Source organism: Thunnus maccoyii, chromosome 18, assembly GCF_910596095.1.
Source record: "Thunnus maccoyii chromosome 18, fThuMac1.1, whole genome shotgun sequence".
Classification (NCBI taxonomy): domain Eukaryota; kingdom Metazoa; phylum Chordata; class Actinopteri; order Scombriformes; family Scombridae; genus Thunnus; species Thunnus maccoyii.
The window spans coordinates 13,797,173-13,816,532 of record NC_056550.1 but is presented as its reverse complement, the minus strand read 5'-3'; the positions used below and the strand labels follow the sequence as shown (position 1 = coordinate 13,816,532).

Below are 19,360 nucleotides of genomic sequence, written 5' to 3'. Positions count from 1 at the left end.
AATTTCAGCCGTGAACTATAGTAAATCTTGACATAGTAGCAAGAAGATTCTTCTATTAAAATGCACAAGATTGCTGCTCAGGAAAATAATTAATACCACAGTCTGAAAATAACCTGTTAAATGAGACCCTTGGGGCAGAAAAGTTGTGAGGCACTCCTCTGAGACATTGTTGCTAACAGCATCAGTGGGTGGGTTGACTTGTTAATGGACTCCAGTTGGTGAGTCACAGCATCAATACGAGTCAGAAAAAAAAAACGATAGAAGAAAACCTTTCACCAACATCGAGGGGTGTTTGTTATGTGTGTGACAAGGTCTCTGTGGTCCTCTCTGTGTGTGTTTTGTAACGGGGCCTTCCAGTTCATTGATCTGCCCCATGTGGGCGCCGGCACTGTGTGGCAACAAGGCTGCGGCGATGGGAGCTTCGACACCCTCATACTAATGAGAGAGAGCCAGAGCTGAAAGAGAAAGGGAGAAACTGAGAGAAGTCTGTGGGCATTCCCACGCTTTGTTTCTGACTCATTCATAAGCGCAACCTTGGACTCAGCTGTCACCCCCGCACACACGCACGAATACACTCTAAACGATCACTCTGCGTTTCTCTTTTTTGAGACTTACAATATTTTCCCTGTTTGCTGCTGACACAGTGTAGCACTCCTCCATCCTCCCATCAAGTTTATAATCACCAGTGTGTCTTCTTCCCATCTCCTCTCTCTTGTCCCCTCCTCCTCCTCACCTGAAGTTTAAGAGGTTCCACAGGGAGATAATAACCGAGCTGGAGAGAAAGACTGACATGGATGTCAAATACATGACAGTGAGTAGTTTCTGTGTACGTGTGTGTGTGTGTGTGAGAGAGAGAGAGAGAGAGAGAGAGTCATTCTGTAGCAGCAGCTCTTCATCCATCCCCTTCGTGACACTTCCATATAAAAGTATTTTTTATGTTGTTTGTTCTCATCATTGGTTTATTGTCTAGAGTATTTTTCATATTTATTAGTGGACTACAGGGAATCATGGGGAAGCACAAATACACAATTAAAAGCCTTAGTGTAAAGTAGTTGATTAATAATGATTGTGATCATGCACAGGATGAGCCGGTACAGTATGGAGGATGGATGGATGAAAAACTCTGATCATTGAATGACATCGGGTGTTTCATTTACACTCAAACACTTGAACCATAATCTCATCCAGTGCTGCAATTCAGTGTTATAATTGCCTGTCTTTATGACTTAAGTCATGGTAATTAATGTATTTTGTAAATGGAAGTTATTGCTGCAACAACAACACAGAAGAAAAAAATACAGTTTTATTTTCCAGAAGCAACACTCATCAAAGTGGTACATCAAGCATGTTTTTTTTTCTTGTTTTTTTTTTTTTTTTATTTCAAATGGGAGTCGATGATAGTTCTGGCTTGCCGCCCGCAAGTGTGTTACAGATGCAAATGTGCACAAAAGTAGCTGTATGTGTAATTATACTATCATTATACTAATTATCTAATGTCAAATTTTCATCTTCACCAAAAATATGATGATACCACTTATTACATTATCAAGGCACTAAACAGTATGCATCAGTCTACTCTATGGAATCAGATATATTGATAAAACGCCAACAACATCAAATAGAATAACAGTAATTATAACGTGTTTCAGAAATGGTTTATTCTAGGGCTGGGCAATATGGACAGAATCAAATATCACAATATATGATATACTATAGATATTGCGACAATATTGTAGGGATGACTATTTGTGCTTTCACAAAATACTTAAACAATGAGATTTTTGATAAATAATCATTAGTAATGTGGATATAATGATGAAGTGGGTAAAGGCAAATAATAGAACAGTCTGGTAAGTTCACTTTCCTGTAATGCAGCCATGAAAAACAGGAAAAGACAACACTTATGCCATATTACGATATTTAAGCATCCAAAATCTAAGATGACATCTAGTCTCATATCACGATATCGATATAATATCAATATATTGCCCAGCCCTAGTTTATTCTATAAAACCTTACAGCATACTTGATCATGTGACATAAGTTTGTTTCATTACAATTTTGGTTATGTCGAGTATACAAACTGAGGTTTGTCATGTGTCTAAACCCCCATGAGCTACTATGTAACTAAAAAAAAAAAATCCCCAAATTTTTTTTCCCCCAATCTTTATACCACTCCACTGAAATTGCAAAACTACATCGAGCCAGTCATTCTAAAAGCGCAACCTCACTCTTGATTTCTGCTACGTGACGAGATTCTGTCAAATATCAGCATTCATAAGGATCTTTCCTCTGCTCCAGGCCACATTTAAGAGATACCAGATGGAGCACAAGGTGAAGCAGGATTCTCTGGAGAGATCCCAGTCAGAACTGAAGAAGCTGAGGCGAAAGAGCCAAGGCAAGAACGCCACCAAGTATGAAAACAAGGAGAGCGAGGTGAGACGGACGCAGACACATCTACCGACACATGACCCGTGTACGGTGTACGCTCTTTCCTCGATACACACACAAACACCCACAGGAGTATTCATATGTGCGTGCACATAATTACACAGACACACATACATTGACAAACCTTGACACCTGAGACGCACCATGTCAAAGCCAGTGTAACAGTAGTTGGGGACAATGTTTGAAGTGTCTGGTCTGCGCAGTCATGCAGGAGAAGATCTGCGTTTGTTGTCGGGCTCAGCCACACCACGAACACACCTGCATGCAGTTCCCCCCCGCACCACCTTGCAGATAGACAGATGCACAAAGAAGCAAGCAAACAAGGAAGAATGTCGACTAGACTTACTATATATAAATCATTGTACTATCTATACAATATCTGCATATATACGAGTGCTGCACTCTCTTCACGCTGCCAGTCATCTGATCCTGAATGGACATCTGGACAACCAAATGACCTTGAGTTTTTTGGCAATAACTATCACTCATGGTTCATTTTGGTCCTTCCGATTTTGTCACCGTTAACATTGGCGGTTTACGTCAGCGGACAGTTAGTCACTGTGGAAAGTGAAGTCATTATAGCTAGTTTAAGTTGTCATTATATGTTGCCACCACACCCCAACAGCAACCGTGAAGAATGAAAATTGCAGATGACTTTAACCTCGAAGCCACGACCCCGAGAGCGCAGCAGCCTCAGATCTTACGTAACCCGCCTACCATCGATCCAGTCAGGCAGCCTGTTCACCTAGGTGTGTGTTTGTGTGCGTCTGTGAATGTTTTTAGGGTTTGTGTATTCTGTCAACACTAGCCTAGCCTGGCAGAGGGAACGGCCTCACTGACACAAACACGCTGAAAGTGAGAGAGAGGTAGAGAGAGACAACCAAAAACAGAATTACACACTTTAATGAAGGAATATGAGTGTGTTACCATCACTTCTTAAGGTTTATTGCAGATTTAACCTTCTACATGAACTTTGATTTATCATTACCCAGAGAAAATACTTGATAGTAACAAAAATAGTGGCAAAGAATATTTTTCTTAACTTTATCAAGTGCCAGTGACTTCCCAAGAAATGACAAATTTCCTGAGACCTGCATGTCAACTCTGTCTCTCTATTTATCTTTTTAAACTTTTTTTTCTGTCATTTGTTTCGTCTCTTTTGTTTTGTCTTTCCCCCGCACTTTCACACTTTTAACTCCATCTCTATCCCTCTTTCACCTTCAACTGTTTCCCCTCTCCTCCCCACCCCTCTCTCCTCCCGCCCTTTCCCACCCAAGAATGAGTGTTCGCACGCTGTTGTTGCTCACTTGTCTGATTTAAGGCCAGGTATTAGGATTTAGACACCCGACATAGACAGAGATGGGCCGGTACACAGACAGACAGGGTGTCACAGCTTAGAGTCGGGAGCTTACAGCAGTAGATGATTCACAAGACACCAAAGACACTTCAAAGCCAGGGAACGATCCATCACACAGTAGAGATGGGGGGGGGAAAAAAGAGAGTGGGAGAGCTGTCACAAGTGTCAGACAATTGATTAAAAGAATCTCAAGAAAAAGTCAGCCTAAGTTTTACCCTCTCTACATTGGATTAACAAAGATTTAGATGTATATCAATTCTCTTGCGTGTCAAAGAGGGACATGCGGAGATGTGTTTTTCTCTTTATGCCTTACCTCTCAGTTGCCATCCCTCTTTCTTTCTTACCTATAGTTCTTGGGATAAACACAGGTTGTCCGTAGCAACAGGCTCACTGCAGTGTTGACAGATGTAAAGTGATTAAGAGGGTGTGTGTGTGTATGACAGAGAGAGAGGGAGAGAAATGCTATTTCTACGTCGAAATAGCATTTCACACTCCCTCTTTGTTTCCTCATCTACTCGTTAGATATTATGCCGCCCACTCCCACAGTTCTGGAAAGGTGTTCACTGTCCTTTTCTCTCTCTTTGTCTCTCCCTCGATTCAGTTCAGTTTAAATGATCTTTTGTTGGCATGAAATGCAGGTGTATGTTTTTCCAAGGAAAAACGTAATTAATGATAGTATAATTACCCCATAGAACAACTCAATTATCTAAATGAATGCTAGTGATGAATACATATTTGGAGATACGGGGTCTTTGTTGTGTTCATCAGGTGGTCTGTTGGAAATATTTCATATTTAGTAGGTAGTGGGGTAAATTCTCTATGTCTCTAGGGGGAAAAATACTGAGGGTTTCTACATTTTTGATTACATTTATAATGATGAATTTATAATGAAAACTTAGAAAATCTGTGTTTTTATAATGTATAATGTATAATTATGCGTAGATATAACTGCTAGTTTATTCCTTCATATACAGTAGATGTGGAATAATGTGGAGCTGAGCCACACCCTTGTCTCACTCTACGTCCTTGTGAAAATAAACCCAGTTTTCAGACAAATGTTTACATCACATGGATGATCGGTGCAGTCTGTCAGTTTTTACCACTGTCTGTTAAATAATGCAACAGTCCTTCATGCCAAACTGAGTGAAACACTTTCTGGAAGTTTACAAAGCAGAATAATACTTTTGTTTTGATTACCATGAAGGTCAGTCAAAGTTTTCAGTATGCGACTGCGGTCTGTGATACAACAGTTTCTCATAAACCCAATCTGACTTCCGTGTTGCAGTAGAGCTTGCCTTTATAGCAGCAAAGTGAGATTAAATTAAGAACATAGTGGGATCATTAGAAAATACAGAGGCAGGAACAAACAGAAATAAAGGGAGAGCAGATAGGCGGTGATGGGAAGAGATCTATTTTTACTGTTATTCAGGTAGGTGTGTATGTTGTTTCAGAAATTTGCATCAGTTTATTTTTTGACCTGTAGCCACAATAGTAAGCCTATTATCACGTTGGGTACCGCGTGAGACACCAACTTTTAGAACACTCTTGATGGACGGGTTCATTTAAGGACTTCCTGACTTCCAGGTAGTTTCTTATGTGGTGAGGTAGACAGGCAGGGCTGTTTGAACAAGGCTGATATGGCCTCTGTTTACAGGTGCTTTTGTCACTGAATACACATACACAGGTGTAGATCATGCCAGTGTCAGATTACTGACACTTTTTACTTACTGATAACAAATATACTTTATATAATCAAAGTTATATTATATAATAGAATCCGCAAAATGTTAACCAATTCCTAAATTTCTATTATATCATTACTTCACTTATTTGGTGTTATCTATGATCCTTTCTGACTGTTTCTATAGAAATAATTCAGCAGTACTATTTTCTCTGTATGAGATGTGAGGGCATGTTTACTGTGGATACTTAAACCCAGAGGGAAGTAAGTAAATAAGTGGGAATTACACATTTCAATGATCTTTATTTTTACTCTCCTACCAAATGGATTTCCATGTGCAGTATGTTTCTGAGCACACAGTCAACACAGGAGATGAAAGTCGCCTAATTTTTTTTTTTTTTTTTTTACCCATAAATGCACCAGCTCCTTAGTAAATAAAGCCCTCAGCCAGTTAAGGCTTTATCAGAGAGGACAACTGTAAGAGCTGAAAAGAGAGGGTGTGTGCTATTGTTTTGACAGCTGTTATAGGAGCGCCAATTCCGGCCAGTTAGATGAGGATGACGATGTGGAGCTCACATGCAGCTGTGACAAGGATTGAGGGAGCAAAGACAGTGTTTAAAAAAGTTGACTTGCTCTGAATGACTGTGTCGTGTATTACTTTTTTGAGAAGAAGTAATATGTGTTATGTGAACAGTCGGGTCCTTTATAAAAAAAAAATGTTCCATGTGGTTAGAATATTATTCAAATGTATTGCATGAGTCAGAATTCAAATCCAACCATTAACGTAAGGTGGCAACATCAGCAAATACACACACAGCAAATACACACACCAGGACTATAGTGCCATAGTTTTATAACAAAATAGTCCCACATTATTGCTGCATTTACATTTCTGAAACCATTCTTCTCAGTTCAGTTCACTCATATCTACATTTACTGCAGTTACTTTGGAGATAAGTCTGTATGAAGCCTTTTAAATTCAACAGTAACCACTTCACTGTGTTCATTTTTGTTCATAAAAGAAATATAAAATAAACCATAACAATAAATATGCTGAAATAAATGGTCCAGGCTGAAGATTAAGTGATTTCAGAAAACTGTGTGCATGCACTTACACATACACACCCACATCACTAGGATAAAATCCTTTGAGTAGCCTTCTGACCTTTTATAATCCCAGGCTGTTGGTGTAGATAAGACAGACCTTCCCTCCAACTGCTGTTCCCTGTCTCCTCCTCCCTCTGCTGCTCTGTCCTTTCACTAAACACTAAATGCAACCAAATCTGTCAATACAATAAACTCTAGACTTATATACATATCCCCTGCAAGAGAGAGATTAGGATACCCTTGTCTGGTTCGTCTATAGATCAGCAGTGAAAGGGACTAGAGGGCTTCAAACCATGTGGAGGGGAAGATAAGACAATGTGATGATCTATTCAACATGGCAGCTTGTAAGACAGCGCATAACAAAAAACTGTTCATCGCAAAACATTCAGACCGACTTACTATGTTTCCACTCGTGTATATAGACGGAGAACTTGCAAGTACTGAACACCTGTATATGTGCATATGTTTATGTTGTCAGTGCCTGGAAACGTTGACGAGCCGTCAGATGGACATGCAGTTGTTCATCGCAGACGGCTGCAAGGAAGCTCTGCTGGAGGAGAAGAGACGCTTCTGTTTCCTGGTGGACAAACACTGCATGTTTTCCTACCAGTTTGCAAACTTCCATGACAAGGTAAAAGACACTGGCCATGTTTGCGGTGTTGGTGAAAATCTATTTTAATAGTCGACTTAATGTGGAGCTGTAGTGTTCTGACCTTGAAGTACATCAGATTATACCTCACAGAGAATACCTCCGACAGTTTTAAATCTAACCGCATCACCAAAACCCACAATCTCAGGGCCCACAATGCATCTTGTTACCATAGCAATGAAAATATGCGCACTGTTTCTCCTGATTACTCATGTTTTCTTTTAATAACTTTTCTTATGTCTTACGCCTGCTGGACAGGCCAGAGATATGCTGACGGAAAAGCTGAGCAGCTGGCAGGACCAGTGCAACGATGCCACCGACATGCCCGAGAGCATCTTGTCCATGATCGAGGGACTGCGTACGCCGGTCTCCATAACACCGCTGCCCTCTCCCTCCCCGTCACGACACAGCGTGGTATGATGGGAGGGATGAGGGTACAAATAAAGATGTGTTCACGTGCTGCTGCATTGGAGAACATTTTCTATTTTATGCACACAGTTTGGTAGAACGTCGTAAGATCGACGCATGATGGCAACCTAATAATTACATCACAATCTCCTCCTACAGAGTAGATGATGTGATTAGATGTCATAGCACCTTATTGTATTGATTTGCATATTAATAAGCAGAGAATTTGAAGATCTGAAGTTGATAAAATACCACATACGATCTGAAAAGAAGTATTCAGAAATACTGAATACAATAAATCCAATTCTAGTCAAGATATAATGCATGTATTAATTACATTTACTCAGCATGACGTAGCTTAATGTTCACATTAATGTAACATGTTATTTTTAATAAATCGTGATTACTGCAAGACATGAAGAAGCTAAATTGAGTTTTGTTTAGATCTTAAATTATGTTGGATTTTACTAGATTCATGCATCTTGCTAAATATACTTATAAGGTTCATGTTTATCTTTTGAGGCTGTGAGGCTGCTATTGTTATGGTGTTGTGACAGAGATTAGTCTAATATAGTTAAATAGCAGCACCTGCACAGTTTCCAACGTGGTAATGGTATCATATATATTCATATATCATTTTTTTTCTGTGGCAGAACATCTCTGCACCTCCAGCCCCACCTCTAAAGGCTCAGACCAGCCCTCTGGTTAACATGTTCACTCCGGAGAACAACACCACCACCGCACCCACCATGACTAACAACAGCACAGGTATTAAGAATATGGCATTGGTTTTCATTTAGCACCTCCCTCTGTGCTGGCGAGGCTTCAAGCGTGCTCAAGAACCGTCTGTTCTCTCCTGAAATGTAAATGGCCTTTAGCCTTTCTGGAACAATGACACTCTCTTCACTTGGGTTTGGATTTAGTATATGGCTTTCAAAACTTTCAACACTTTGCAAAACCTATTACAGGATAAAATGTATCAAATAAATGTAAATAATTCAATTTCTTCCTCCCTTTCTCCCAGACCACGGGAACAGCGAGGAGGGCAGTCTGGCCAGATCTGTGTCTGTTGCCACGGGCCTAAACAATATAGTGAAGAGGCCACGTGTGCGCACAATCTTCCCCCACACCGCCGGCAACAACAACACACTGCTCAGCTTTGACGAGGGCGAAGCCATCATCCTGCTCATCCCTGACGAGAAAGACGGGTGGATGTACGGCGAAATGGAGAAGAACGGAAAGTGAGTTCAACCGCATGTGCTGCATTTGTATTGACCAGTCATATAAAGACTTTAATCACACAAATGAGGGAAGTCTTGTCCACATACTATATGTAAAGTAGGGACACGATTGCACATGAAAAGCAATATATGTATCTGCAATCCTCCAATGAGTCAGGTGATTGATATGAGTTGGACTGCACTGTCCTAACTGGACAGCCTGATTGTCATGCTGGCCACGCACACGCATGCACACAGCTCAAGGCTCGGTAAGTGCTGCCTAAGCTGGAACACTCACTGATAAGAAAATCAAAGTAAAGTATGGCCCGAGGGTGGGATATACGATAGCGGACTGGAGTGAGGCAGAGAGAGAAGTTCAGAGTACCACCTGCTCTCCCACACAAACAGGCACCAAGCGAGCCTGCTCTCCTCAGGTCTCTGATGTCTGACTTTTCAAAAAAGGGATTTGATCTAAAGCCCTTGGAAGTGTGTTTTTGAATTTTAATCATTCATCAGTTTTGATCTTCGTCACTATAAAGGGAAATTACCTGGCAAATATGTCCAAACAACTGATCAAGGATAGAAAGGAATCATTTGTGAGTTGCTTTCAAAAGGGAGGCTGCCACAAAGTAAAACTTTGGTCTTTCTGCCTCGCCGCTGCAAGAGGGGGCGAGAGGAAGTGCCTAAAGGCTAAAAAACGTGTACATCATCATGTCTATCAGAGCGCACCATCTGACGAGTTAGGCTTCTTGTCCCGCAGGTGGGTTTGGCTTTGATGCATTTGGGTTTCAGACTGGGTTTCTTTCTTTGTCTTACATAAGCTTTGATAGTGTACCCCAGCAACTCACCAGGCAACACCCAGACTTATTCAGATACCCACACATACTGAGGATGAACTGAGGAATGAATGTCAGCAAGACAGAGATACATTTGAATCACAGTGAACAAAAAAAGGCAATGGTAATACACAGCATTCGACAAATAACGACAACTGACTTGTAACTAAGCACATAATTACCATGTTCGCTTTGACTTTGACTCCAGCAGATATACACACCCCTGGCTACCTGTGCCAGTGAGATGTCCTTGAGAAAGGTTTTTATTAATCCACGGTTGTTTCAGCAAAGCCTCTCAGCGACCAGCGGTAACAACAGTGCTGGAAACAGAACGTGTGTTCAGTGGAAAACCCTTCTCTAAATAAATAAAAGCTGTTATTAGTAACAGTGTGATTGACTGAGTTGTATTTTCCAGTAGGACTTGAGAGCGTTTTTATCACAGGTACACAAAGGGAACTTACTTTCCAAGCCAGTTGTGTAAATATTAACATTTTATCCACATGGCGGGAGAGGCTGATTGGCTACACAAAGATTATTAAAGAGTGAACAATCTTGTACCATAACAGCACAATGACACACAGTCCTTGGACTGAGCTTGTGACACAGACTAGATCTCCCTCATTATTTCCCTGAACCTTTTCGTACTGTCATGTGAATTCTTTTAAATGTGTTTTAAATCAGAAATAATCCATTTCTATCATGTCAAACTGATAAATTGTCAAAGCAAAGTCACCTTCAGTCAGTTGAATCATTCGACTAGCTTGTATTGTTCTCATTATGTTTCTCAACTCGTTGAGTTAATTTTGGTGTGTGTGTGGGCAGGAACAAATTGCTTCATGATTTCTTGAACTGCAGCCGCTAGAAACCTCAAGTCTCTGATGTCTGACATTGACTCATTTATATAACAAGTGCAAAGATTGATTCAAGTTCTAAACAAACACTTGATAAATTGTGTCAGCTCCGCAAGTTGGAGGTAACAAGCAAGACCTTGATTCATTCAAGTCATTGATTTCCTTTGCACCATAGAAAAGATGGAAAACATTCAGTCTCCAACCAACAGGGAGGATATGTTAAGAGAAAAGCATTTAAAATAGTACCCTGTGGTGATAATTTGATGTTTGTGTTTGCAAAGCATCTGTTCACCAGGATGTCTTTTCTATGACGAATCACCGCTTTTTGCTACCATAGTTACCTAGGTATGCATCCACACAGTATATGCAACAATAGAAAGGGCTAGAATAGCTCTAAATTATCTTGACAATTCTCAATGTGGGGGGAAAAAAAGGAGCAGATCTGCCTGTATGTCTCTGTAACTGTCTCTGTATTCCTTCTCTGTCTCTGTATCTTCTAATTAAGAGATGGAGAAAGCCACTGAGTAAAGGTTAGAGCAACAGAGCTCTTCACCGCTGTCCTGCAATCATTTAGAGAATTTCTGTGCAATGAGAGCTGACAAGGAGACTGGCAGTAGGATAGACCACAGATGTAATCATCTCTAACTTGGCTCCTCTCTGTGTCTCTATCTCCTCAGGAGGGGCTGGTTCCCTTCATCGTACTGCCGAGCACTCTCTGAACCACTCGTGAATAACAACAGGTAAGGAGACTCCACGTTCCAGCTAACAGATACACACACACACACACACACACTCTAGCAGGTTTCATGTTACAGCCAGCTGTATTGTTGGTAGTGCTTCCTCTAGTTACTCCTGTTAGAGTGATGACCATTCGAATCCTATAGGGGACTCTCCCCTTCCTCAACCTTTGATTCCTATTGTCCGACGTTCAACCTTCAGTCCTCAATCATTTCTCCACATGAAAAATGTCTTTCTGTTTATTTTGGATTCATAAATGTGAATAAAACTTTAAAGTGTCCTTTGCTCATGCAAAGACTGAAAGACTCAATTCTGTGTGGTTAAAATGGATCCTAAGTTGGACTTTTCACACAAGCCCAGCAAAATATCAGGAAACATGATGTTGTGTGCTGATGAATAGATTTTGCTGCTGATGAGAGAGAGAGGGAGCGAGAGAAGGTTCACAGAGTCGACTCCAGGCTTTTCTTCAAAGAGACTAATCCCTGTCGGATTAATTTATTAGATCGTAATATGCTGCACCTCCCACAGAGAGGCTGCCAGCCAACTGCTACCAGTCATGGAGTCAGAAAGTTTAAACTATAACCAGTGCCGGGGGACACAACAACACACATAAACATCCTTGTGTATCTTGTCTTCATGAGGTCCCTCCGCTGACCACATGAAGAACCCTATTTTTATCTGTGTGGTATTAAAATTGGGCCCTAGCTTTGCATCCCATAACCCTAATTTTAACATCATCTCTAATAAGTCTAACATCAATTTTTACTTAAACCTTAATCTAAATATAATTCTAAACCCAAGATACAGTCTTCAAACAGCCTTTGAAGATAGAAATACAGGAGCAGACATACACACATACACGCACAGCCTGAAAGACTCATGCAGAGTCCTGTAATTAGTTTGATTAAGTGGCCTTTTTCTTCTCTCCTTTTCCTGACTCTTCTTCCTCCACTCCATCTTTCATCCTTTCATCCCCCCCATCTGTCTGTGCTCTATTTCTGTCTTTTTCATCCACCCTGTTCCCTCTTTTGTCATACCATCCCTCCCGCTCCTCCTCCACAGTGTGTCTGCTGCCCCATACCGCAGTAGGAGCGTGGTCAACCTGCACCATCAGGACACAGAGACAGACGAGGCGACCATGGTCCTTCCCCCAGCGGATTATTGTGACAGCCCGCAGCGCAACCCCATCAAGAACAGCACCTCGCCCACCGTCACCACAAATAACAACCACCAGCACTCCCCCACGCCCTCTGCAGCCTCCTCCTCGTCTGATCACAACACGGTCAGTCAGTGGGCTTAGATCTCAGTTTTAATCAGTCCATAGCAATTTGACCTACTGTCTCCTACCAGACCTTCCTCCTGTACAGTCCCGCCATAACCTCACCTGATACCTACTGTACCCTCAGCTGTGCAGTCTTATCTTGACTTCTGATGACAGTACGTGTGTGTGGGTGTGTGTGTGTGTGTGTGTGTGTGTGTGTGTGTGTGTGTGTGTGTGTGTGTGTGTGTGTGTGTAAGTAAGTGGTGTCAGATGAGCTTTTTATGTCTGCCACAGAAACCTGACCACACTCTGACACACTCTGAGTGTCAGCTGACATACACAGAAAAAAATCAGTTATTGGGACTCGGGGTCAGTTGAACACTGAATTTGCTGTGGATACATCTAATATGATGAGATTATCACATGAAAAATACACATTAAGCACCAGCACAGACTGACAGGTGTTTATTCTGGGTGCTTTTAACTTGCAAGATGAAGAAAACACACTTACTATGTTGATGTGTTGCAGGTTTGTACTTAATTGCAAAAGGCACCTGTAAGTCCTTGACCAAGTAGTTAACTTGTGTAAAAACGTTCAATCATGTGGATTGGAATTGGGTGTTACATGTAGTAACATTGGTTGTCTGTCCTGTCTGTTGCCCAGAGCATTTTGGTCATTTCCAGTCATCTATTAACCTATGATCCATGAAGCAGTTGCAGAAACTAAGTGGATTTTTACCTCTACTTAGACTGTTCAAAAACACTTTGAATAAGGGCAAAACTTAGATCAAGAAAGCCTAGAAACCCTGTTGTTTTTCTTCAGGAAATAAAATGCTTTAGAAATTTGTAAGAGAAGCTAAACCAGTCTTATCCAAAACTGCAGTCTCAGGACTCTGTTCATCCTCACATGGTTGTAGGGGATGAAGATAGAGGCTGAGTATCTGTCAAGAATATCGTCTTTGTTACAAAAACTCCCTTTTGTGCTGATAATAGGTCTCCTGGAGACTCTGCTAAAAAGCAGTAACATTGGGATAGAGATGAAAACAGGGTCTGTATGACTGAAGTCGTTAACAGGGCGTGCACACACACCACCCATCCTTTGAAGTATGGGTGTGAACCTTCCAGCATCTCAGAATGGGCATCAAAATATGTGACACCTCTATCCTCACAAATGTAAACATGCAGTTATCATATAATATGATATTCTTATTGCAAGCGTCTCTCATGCCAACATTGCTGTAGTTTACTTCACGAATGTTCTTCTATTTGCATTCCATGCAAAGCATCAGCCATGGTTGCGGTTTCCTCTGCGAAAGCTTTTTGCAGCTCCCCAGGCTGTGCTGGGTAAATGTGAATGTGTTGCGGTAGGTCAGGGTCAAATGGATCTGTACTGTCTGCACGATCACCTACACATTCTCTTCATTACATCATAATGACACTGCTTGTCTAGTGTCCAGACACTAGTTGTGAAAGTGGCTACATCATATACACTCACAAGTACAGTCATTCAAGCCTTACTCATCTCTAACAGATGGAAGATTTAGGTCCTAGACCATACATACCATTCATTTACATTAATTTCCTGAAGTTCACTGTAATCTTAAAGTCCCCCTCCACTCAAAAATATGTTTTTCTTCTTATTCCTACATTTGAATGTTAGAGTTTCACTGTGCAGAATGATGTATGTGCTGAGTTTGACACTAGAAGGCTGTTTTCACATTCGTCCGCTGAAAGTGGAAAGTTTCTCTGTGTTCACTGGAAATCCAATTTTAAGGGGCGGGCCTATATGTGACATCACAGTTTAGAATCCAATCACGGTCCAATATTTAACTTATACAAGTGTGATGTGGAAACCTGAAACCGCCAGAGCACAAACTCTGAGAATAGACTGCTCAGTGAAGTATGAGACATCTTGTATCCAACAGTTAAACTTCTGAAATGAAATATATTTGCATATTTATGGTGTCTCGAATTTTTAATGAGGGAAAAGGAGTAGATGTCATTTTAAGGATTTTAACAAGATAATTTAACTTTGTGGAAACTCGTGGAAAAACCATATCAGACACACATAATTATTCAAAGTAGAGTATTTTATATAAATTTTAAAACATGTCTGGAGGGGATCTTTAACATATACAGACTGGAACTGATGTATCGGATGATTATGTAAAACGTGCCGTAAATCACTGTTTTGCAAGTTAAATCAAGTCTCATGTTTTCAACTTTGTCCTTAAGATCTTTACTTTATGTAAAATGTGTTCATTCTTGCACCTTTCCAACCTTATATAAGTATATACATGGAAGATGTAGACGGAGACGCTGACAACCAAAAGAGTGCAGATACAAAAACAAAACACAAACCCACACTCACAGCCAATGTGGCTATTCTGGTAGGCTGTGATGTTTGACTCAGATAAGAGATTCCACGGTCAGATAGCAAAGAGAGATACTTTTCTCTTTCTTGCCTCTACAGTATTTATTATTTACAACTAATTTGGTCCACACCCACAAGCAGACAACGATTAGCATTCTTGTGTGTGCGCGCGCGTGTGTGTGTGTGTGTGCGCGCGTGTGCTCTCCACTGTCAGGCCTGTCGGTCTACATCCGGCCTGCATCTCTCCACCACTGACTTGGTGTTAGATTGGAATTCTACCCTGGGTGAACCTGATACCAACCTTCCCTGTTTGTCGCTGTCTCTTCATTCTTTCATTTTATGTTGTCATTGTTTGTCTGTTTATCTCCACATCTGAACACTTGTCTACCAGTCTTACTTAGCATACCTCTCATGCTGTCTCTTTCTCTCTGTCCCTCGCTCTATTTCCACAGTAAATAGGGGTTACTTACAGGGAAGTTTACCCTCCATTCATTCCTTGTGACTCACAAACCTTCGAATTCTATTTTAAACACACACACATATATATATAAATCCAAGACCCGCTCATGGGAAAAAAGTTCTGCACTGTTACAGTAGACTAATACTCTGGTTTATGTTTAGCTCAGTGTATGAGAGGGTGGCTGAGGTTGTATGTTGGTGTGAGCACATTTTTGTGCTTGTGTGTTTTGTTAGTGAGCAACTTTGATGACCATTATTTTGTAATCTAAGCATGCTGCATCAGTTCATGTGATCTTCAGGTAATTAGCTCCGGATAAATATTGGCAAGTGCAAAAGTGTGAGGTTCGTCTGCACTAATAGAAGTAAGCGAGAAGTGTGTAGAAGAGGGAGGTTGGGTCCACGGAGGGAGAGGAAAGAAGAGAGCTTTCCTGGGGGCTGGTGGAGGAGGGGTTACCCTGGAATGTACTGTCACCATGACAAAAAATGTACCCTCACTGGTTTGGTGTTTTGTGTTGAGGAACAGATAAGGACTTACAAGGAATTAAGATATTTAGAGGATGAAGGAGTGACTGAGAGAGAGAAACTTATCTGTGAGATTGAGTTCAACAAAGAAAGTTAAAGGGACAAAGGTGTTTTTTTTGACCTTTTAAGTTGCGTGTCAGTGAAAAAGGAAGAAAACACTCCTGTCTGTCAATACTCAAAGTGTAATAGAGCAAAACAGATAGAGATGAAGAAATTCTCGGTTCCCTGATTGAGCTGTGAGGTAAGCATGTTGACTGCAGCCACTATATGTTAAACTGCAGTCAAAAGTAGAGAGACAGTGAATGTTATTTGGAGTGCATGTGAATAAAGAAACATGCCAATTATGATTATTGCTATGTGATTTGTAATGTAAACATCTGTAGAAGGGAGACAGATGTGAAACTGTCTGGGGCCTGTGGGAAAATACCAGTGGTCACAGTGACTTGTGCTGTGGGCAAAGCTGAAATACTGTTGACAGCAACAGCAGTCACTCTATCCACTCCTGACCTCTTGTGGATTCTACACAGTATTGCAGGTTGGCTGCTAGAAAACAGGCCCAGCTGCCAGGAAGATCTACTGTATGTTAAGCACTTATACTGACAAACTGGTTACGGTTTACAATACTGAAATCACTCCCTATTTAACTTATTACTTATTCACTTATTCATTTTACTGCTCACTATTAAGTGTCTTCATTGTTATTGTCACTCTGCATTTTCATTCACAAATCCAGTGTCACATGACTAATTCTCACATCTATTAAATGCTATGCATTGCATTGTTGGATTGATAGCAGAAAGTAGTGTACATGCCATGAACATTATTTCTTTTGTTAAATTGTGGAGATTTTGGAGGGCACTATATAGTGCAGAAATTTCACACTCAGAATTCAAACCATTAAATAAAATGGTGGACATTTAGTGTACTATATAGTAAATAGGGAGTGACTTTGGACAGATTTATATTATTATTTTACATACATTTAACATTTCTGCTGTGTTTCACAGACAGGATGATAGATATTTTTCGAAGGAATTCCACACTCAGTTGATTTAATAGAAATACTCTGGCCTGTCTTGGGTGTGTATGTGTGTCTGTATGTTTATATTTGTGCAATTTGGGCTACAGGTAAACTTGCTAAGTTCCCCACTTTCCAGTCACTTTTGATGTCTCTCTTATACATCTAAAAGTTGTAAATCACAAAGGTGTAACCAAGTCCTAAAAAGTACACATGGTTAGGATAATTTGAAGTGTGGCGGGTCATATGCTCTTTTTCCCATTTGATTTGGTGTCTATATTGTGGGTACATTTTAAAGTTCTCCTCCAGACATGTTTTATATAAAATACTCTACTTTGAATAATAATTAGTGTCTGCTATGTTTCTTGTTATTGTTGTTAAAATCCTTAAAATCACATCTGTCCTTCTAAAAATTCCAGAATCTATGAATGTCCAAATTCTTGTTTGTTTTTTTTCTAAGGTTTCTACATCACACTTGTGTAAGTTGAATACTGGGCCAGGATTGGTTTCAAACTAGTTGTGATGTCACAAATCATACTCGTAGGGGCACGCCTTTAACACCTTTAACCTTTTTGATGAGCACAGAGAAACTTTCCTCCCTCAGCAGATGAATGTGAAAACAGCCCTCTGGTGTCAAACTCTGCACATGCATCATTCTGCACAGTGAAACTCAAACATCCAACTATAGGAATGAGAAGAAAAACACATTTTTGAGTGGAGTTGGACTGTAAGGTATAAATGCTGTACACGTTACTAATAGGCTTAGTTCTGCTAAAATATGTAAAAACCACTTATACGATTAAAATTGTATTTCTCCGGGGAAAAAAAACTATTAAATTCAGGAGACAATATTGACGTCCTCAGTGCTAAAACCTGTCCTGCACATCGTGTCTGTGTTCAGATACAGTGGCACTGGCTCTGCCTCATCATAGGAAAACTCATACAGTCGATTGAGACTCGCATTTCCAGAAGGTTGAGATTCCACACACTGTCTCGTGATGTGACACAGCTTGTTGATCTTTCCCACGCTGTGTCCAATCCTTCAGCAGCCTAAAGTGTGTGTGTGTGTGTGTGTGGTGATTGAGGTATTCATAGTGCAAATGTGTCATGGTTATGTACTGTGCAACATATTGTATTACAGTTGAGTGTTGGCCTTGTGACTCAGAGGTGATGATGTATCTGTGTTTTCTCCTCAGACAAACCAGCCTAATGGCATCTCAAGACCTCCGCCCGCTTACCTCGCGTAAGTCGCTTAAGAACATGAATACGATGATCTGTCTTTCTCTCGCTCAGACATGCACTCACCGCTCATCTCTGCTGTGTTTTCACAGGGGAGGGAACCCATTCGCCACAGTCAGACTACGTCCAACCGTCACCAACGACCGCTCTGCACCGGTCATCTGATCTGTCCATATTTCCACCCACCCTAGATCCCCACAATCCCTTGTCATCCCTCCTGTGTTATCTACCCAGGAGATGCAGCTCAGCCCCCCGCCTCTACTGTTCAGCAGCTTCTCCGGGTCTGGATGGAATTAGAAAAAACTTGGAAAAAATGCCATTTGAAGCTGGGATCCACCTTAGAGCTGTAAACTCTCATGTGGAAGTATTTTGGGACCATTTTATTTACAGAACAGATGCTCATATATTTAAGATATATATTTTCTATGTCTATTTTCTGTCTGTTTGTAGTGGTGATATTTAAATGACCACATTCTTACCTGCACTTGAGAAAGAGATGAATAAAAATGGTCAGAGAAAATATTGCAATGTATTTATGCTGTTGATGTTGCTTTTTTGTCGTCAAAATGACTGTTAGAAATCTTTTCTGTTGCCATAGGACAGTAGAAGAATGTATTGTTGAGGACCCCAACATTTCACCTTCAAGTCCTTATGAAAATGTTGCTACTCAGTGTCGATACTGATTCAAATGATGTTGCCGGCCGTTGCTGTGAACAGAGACAATTGCAGATGATTTAAAGCGATGCATCCAAAAAGGAACACAAGTGATCTTTATCCATAAAACCTTTTTGTCACATTTATGCAACAGATGTTATAAATATTGTCTTTTGTAGAATTATATGACACAGACAGGACTTTGCCTTAATGACACATACATACCTACTGTAAAAATATCGTTCACCTGTTGCTTTCTTCAAATTGTGGATGTGAGTTGTGACAATCACCTCATCTTCACATAGACCGTGCAATCATTTCCGCTACATGGCATTTTAAGCCCGCAGTGTCTATATTTTTTTTGGTCTTTGACCCTCATTACACCCTTAATAGAATTCAATTTGCTGTATGAAAAATAAAGATTTATTTCTTCAATTTGCTGTTTAATTTCTTATCATGCACAATTAATCTCAACAGTGTCATTTTGATGTCCTTATCATGCATTAATCTATGTGAAGAATCACTTCGACTGTCA

General features: G+C 40.5%; 1 protein-coding gene across 1 annotated transcript in view; it reads left to right on the top strand.

The window, feature by feature from the left end:
* baiap2l1b (BAR/IMD domain containing adaptor protein 2 like 1b) overlaps positions 1-19,260 on the top strand; it is a 30,537-nt gene extending 11,277 nt beyond the window's left edge. The window contains exons 5-14 of the mRNA XM_042392839.1: positions 740-811; positions 2,302-2,436; positions 7,075-7,227; positions 7,504-7,659; positions 8,307-8,421; positions 8,678-8,894; positions 11,238-11,300; positions 12,361-12,580; positions 18,129-18,175; positions 18,264-19,260. Coding sequence (XP_042248773.1) covers positions 740-811; positions 2,302-2,436; positions 7,075-7,227; positions 7,504-7,659; positions 8,307-8,421; positions 8,678-8,894; positions 11,238-11,300; positions 12,361-12,580; positions 18,129-18,175; positions 18,264-18,336 — 1,251 coding nt within the window. The 3' untranslated portion in view covers positions 18,337-19,260. The remainder of the gene's footprint in view (positions 1-739; positions 812-2,301; positions 2,437-7,074; positions 7,228-7,503; positions 7,660-8,306; positions 8,422-8,677; positions 8,895-11,237; positions 11,301-12,360; positions 12,581-18,128; positions 18,176-18,263) is intronic.
* Positions 19,261-19,360: the final 100 nt, after the last annotated feature.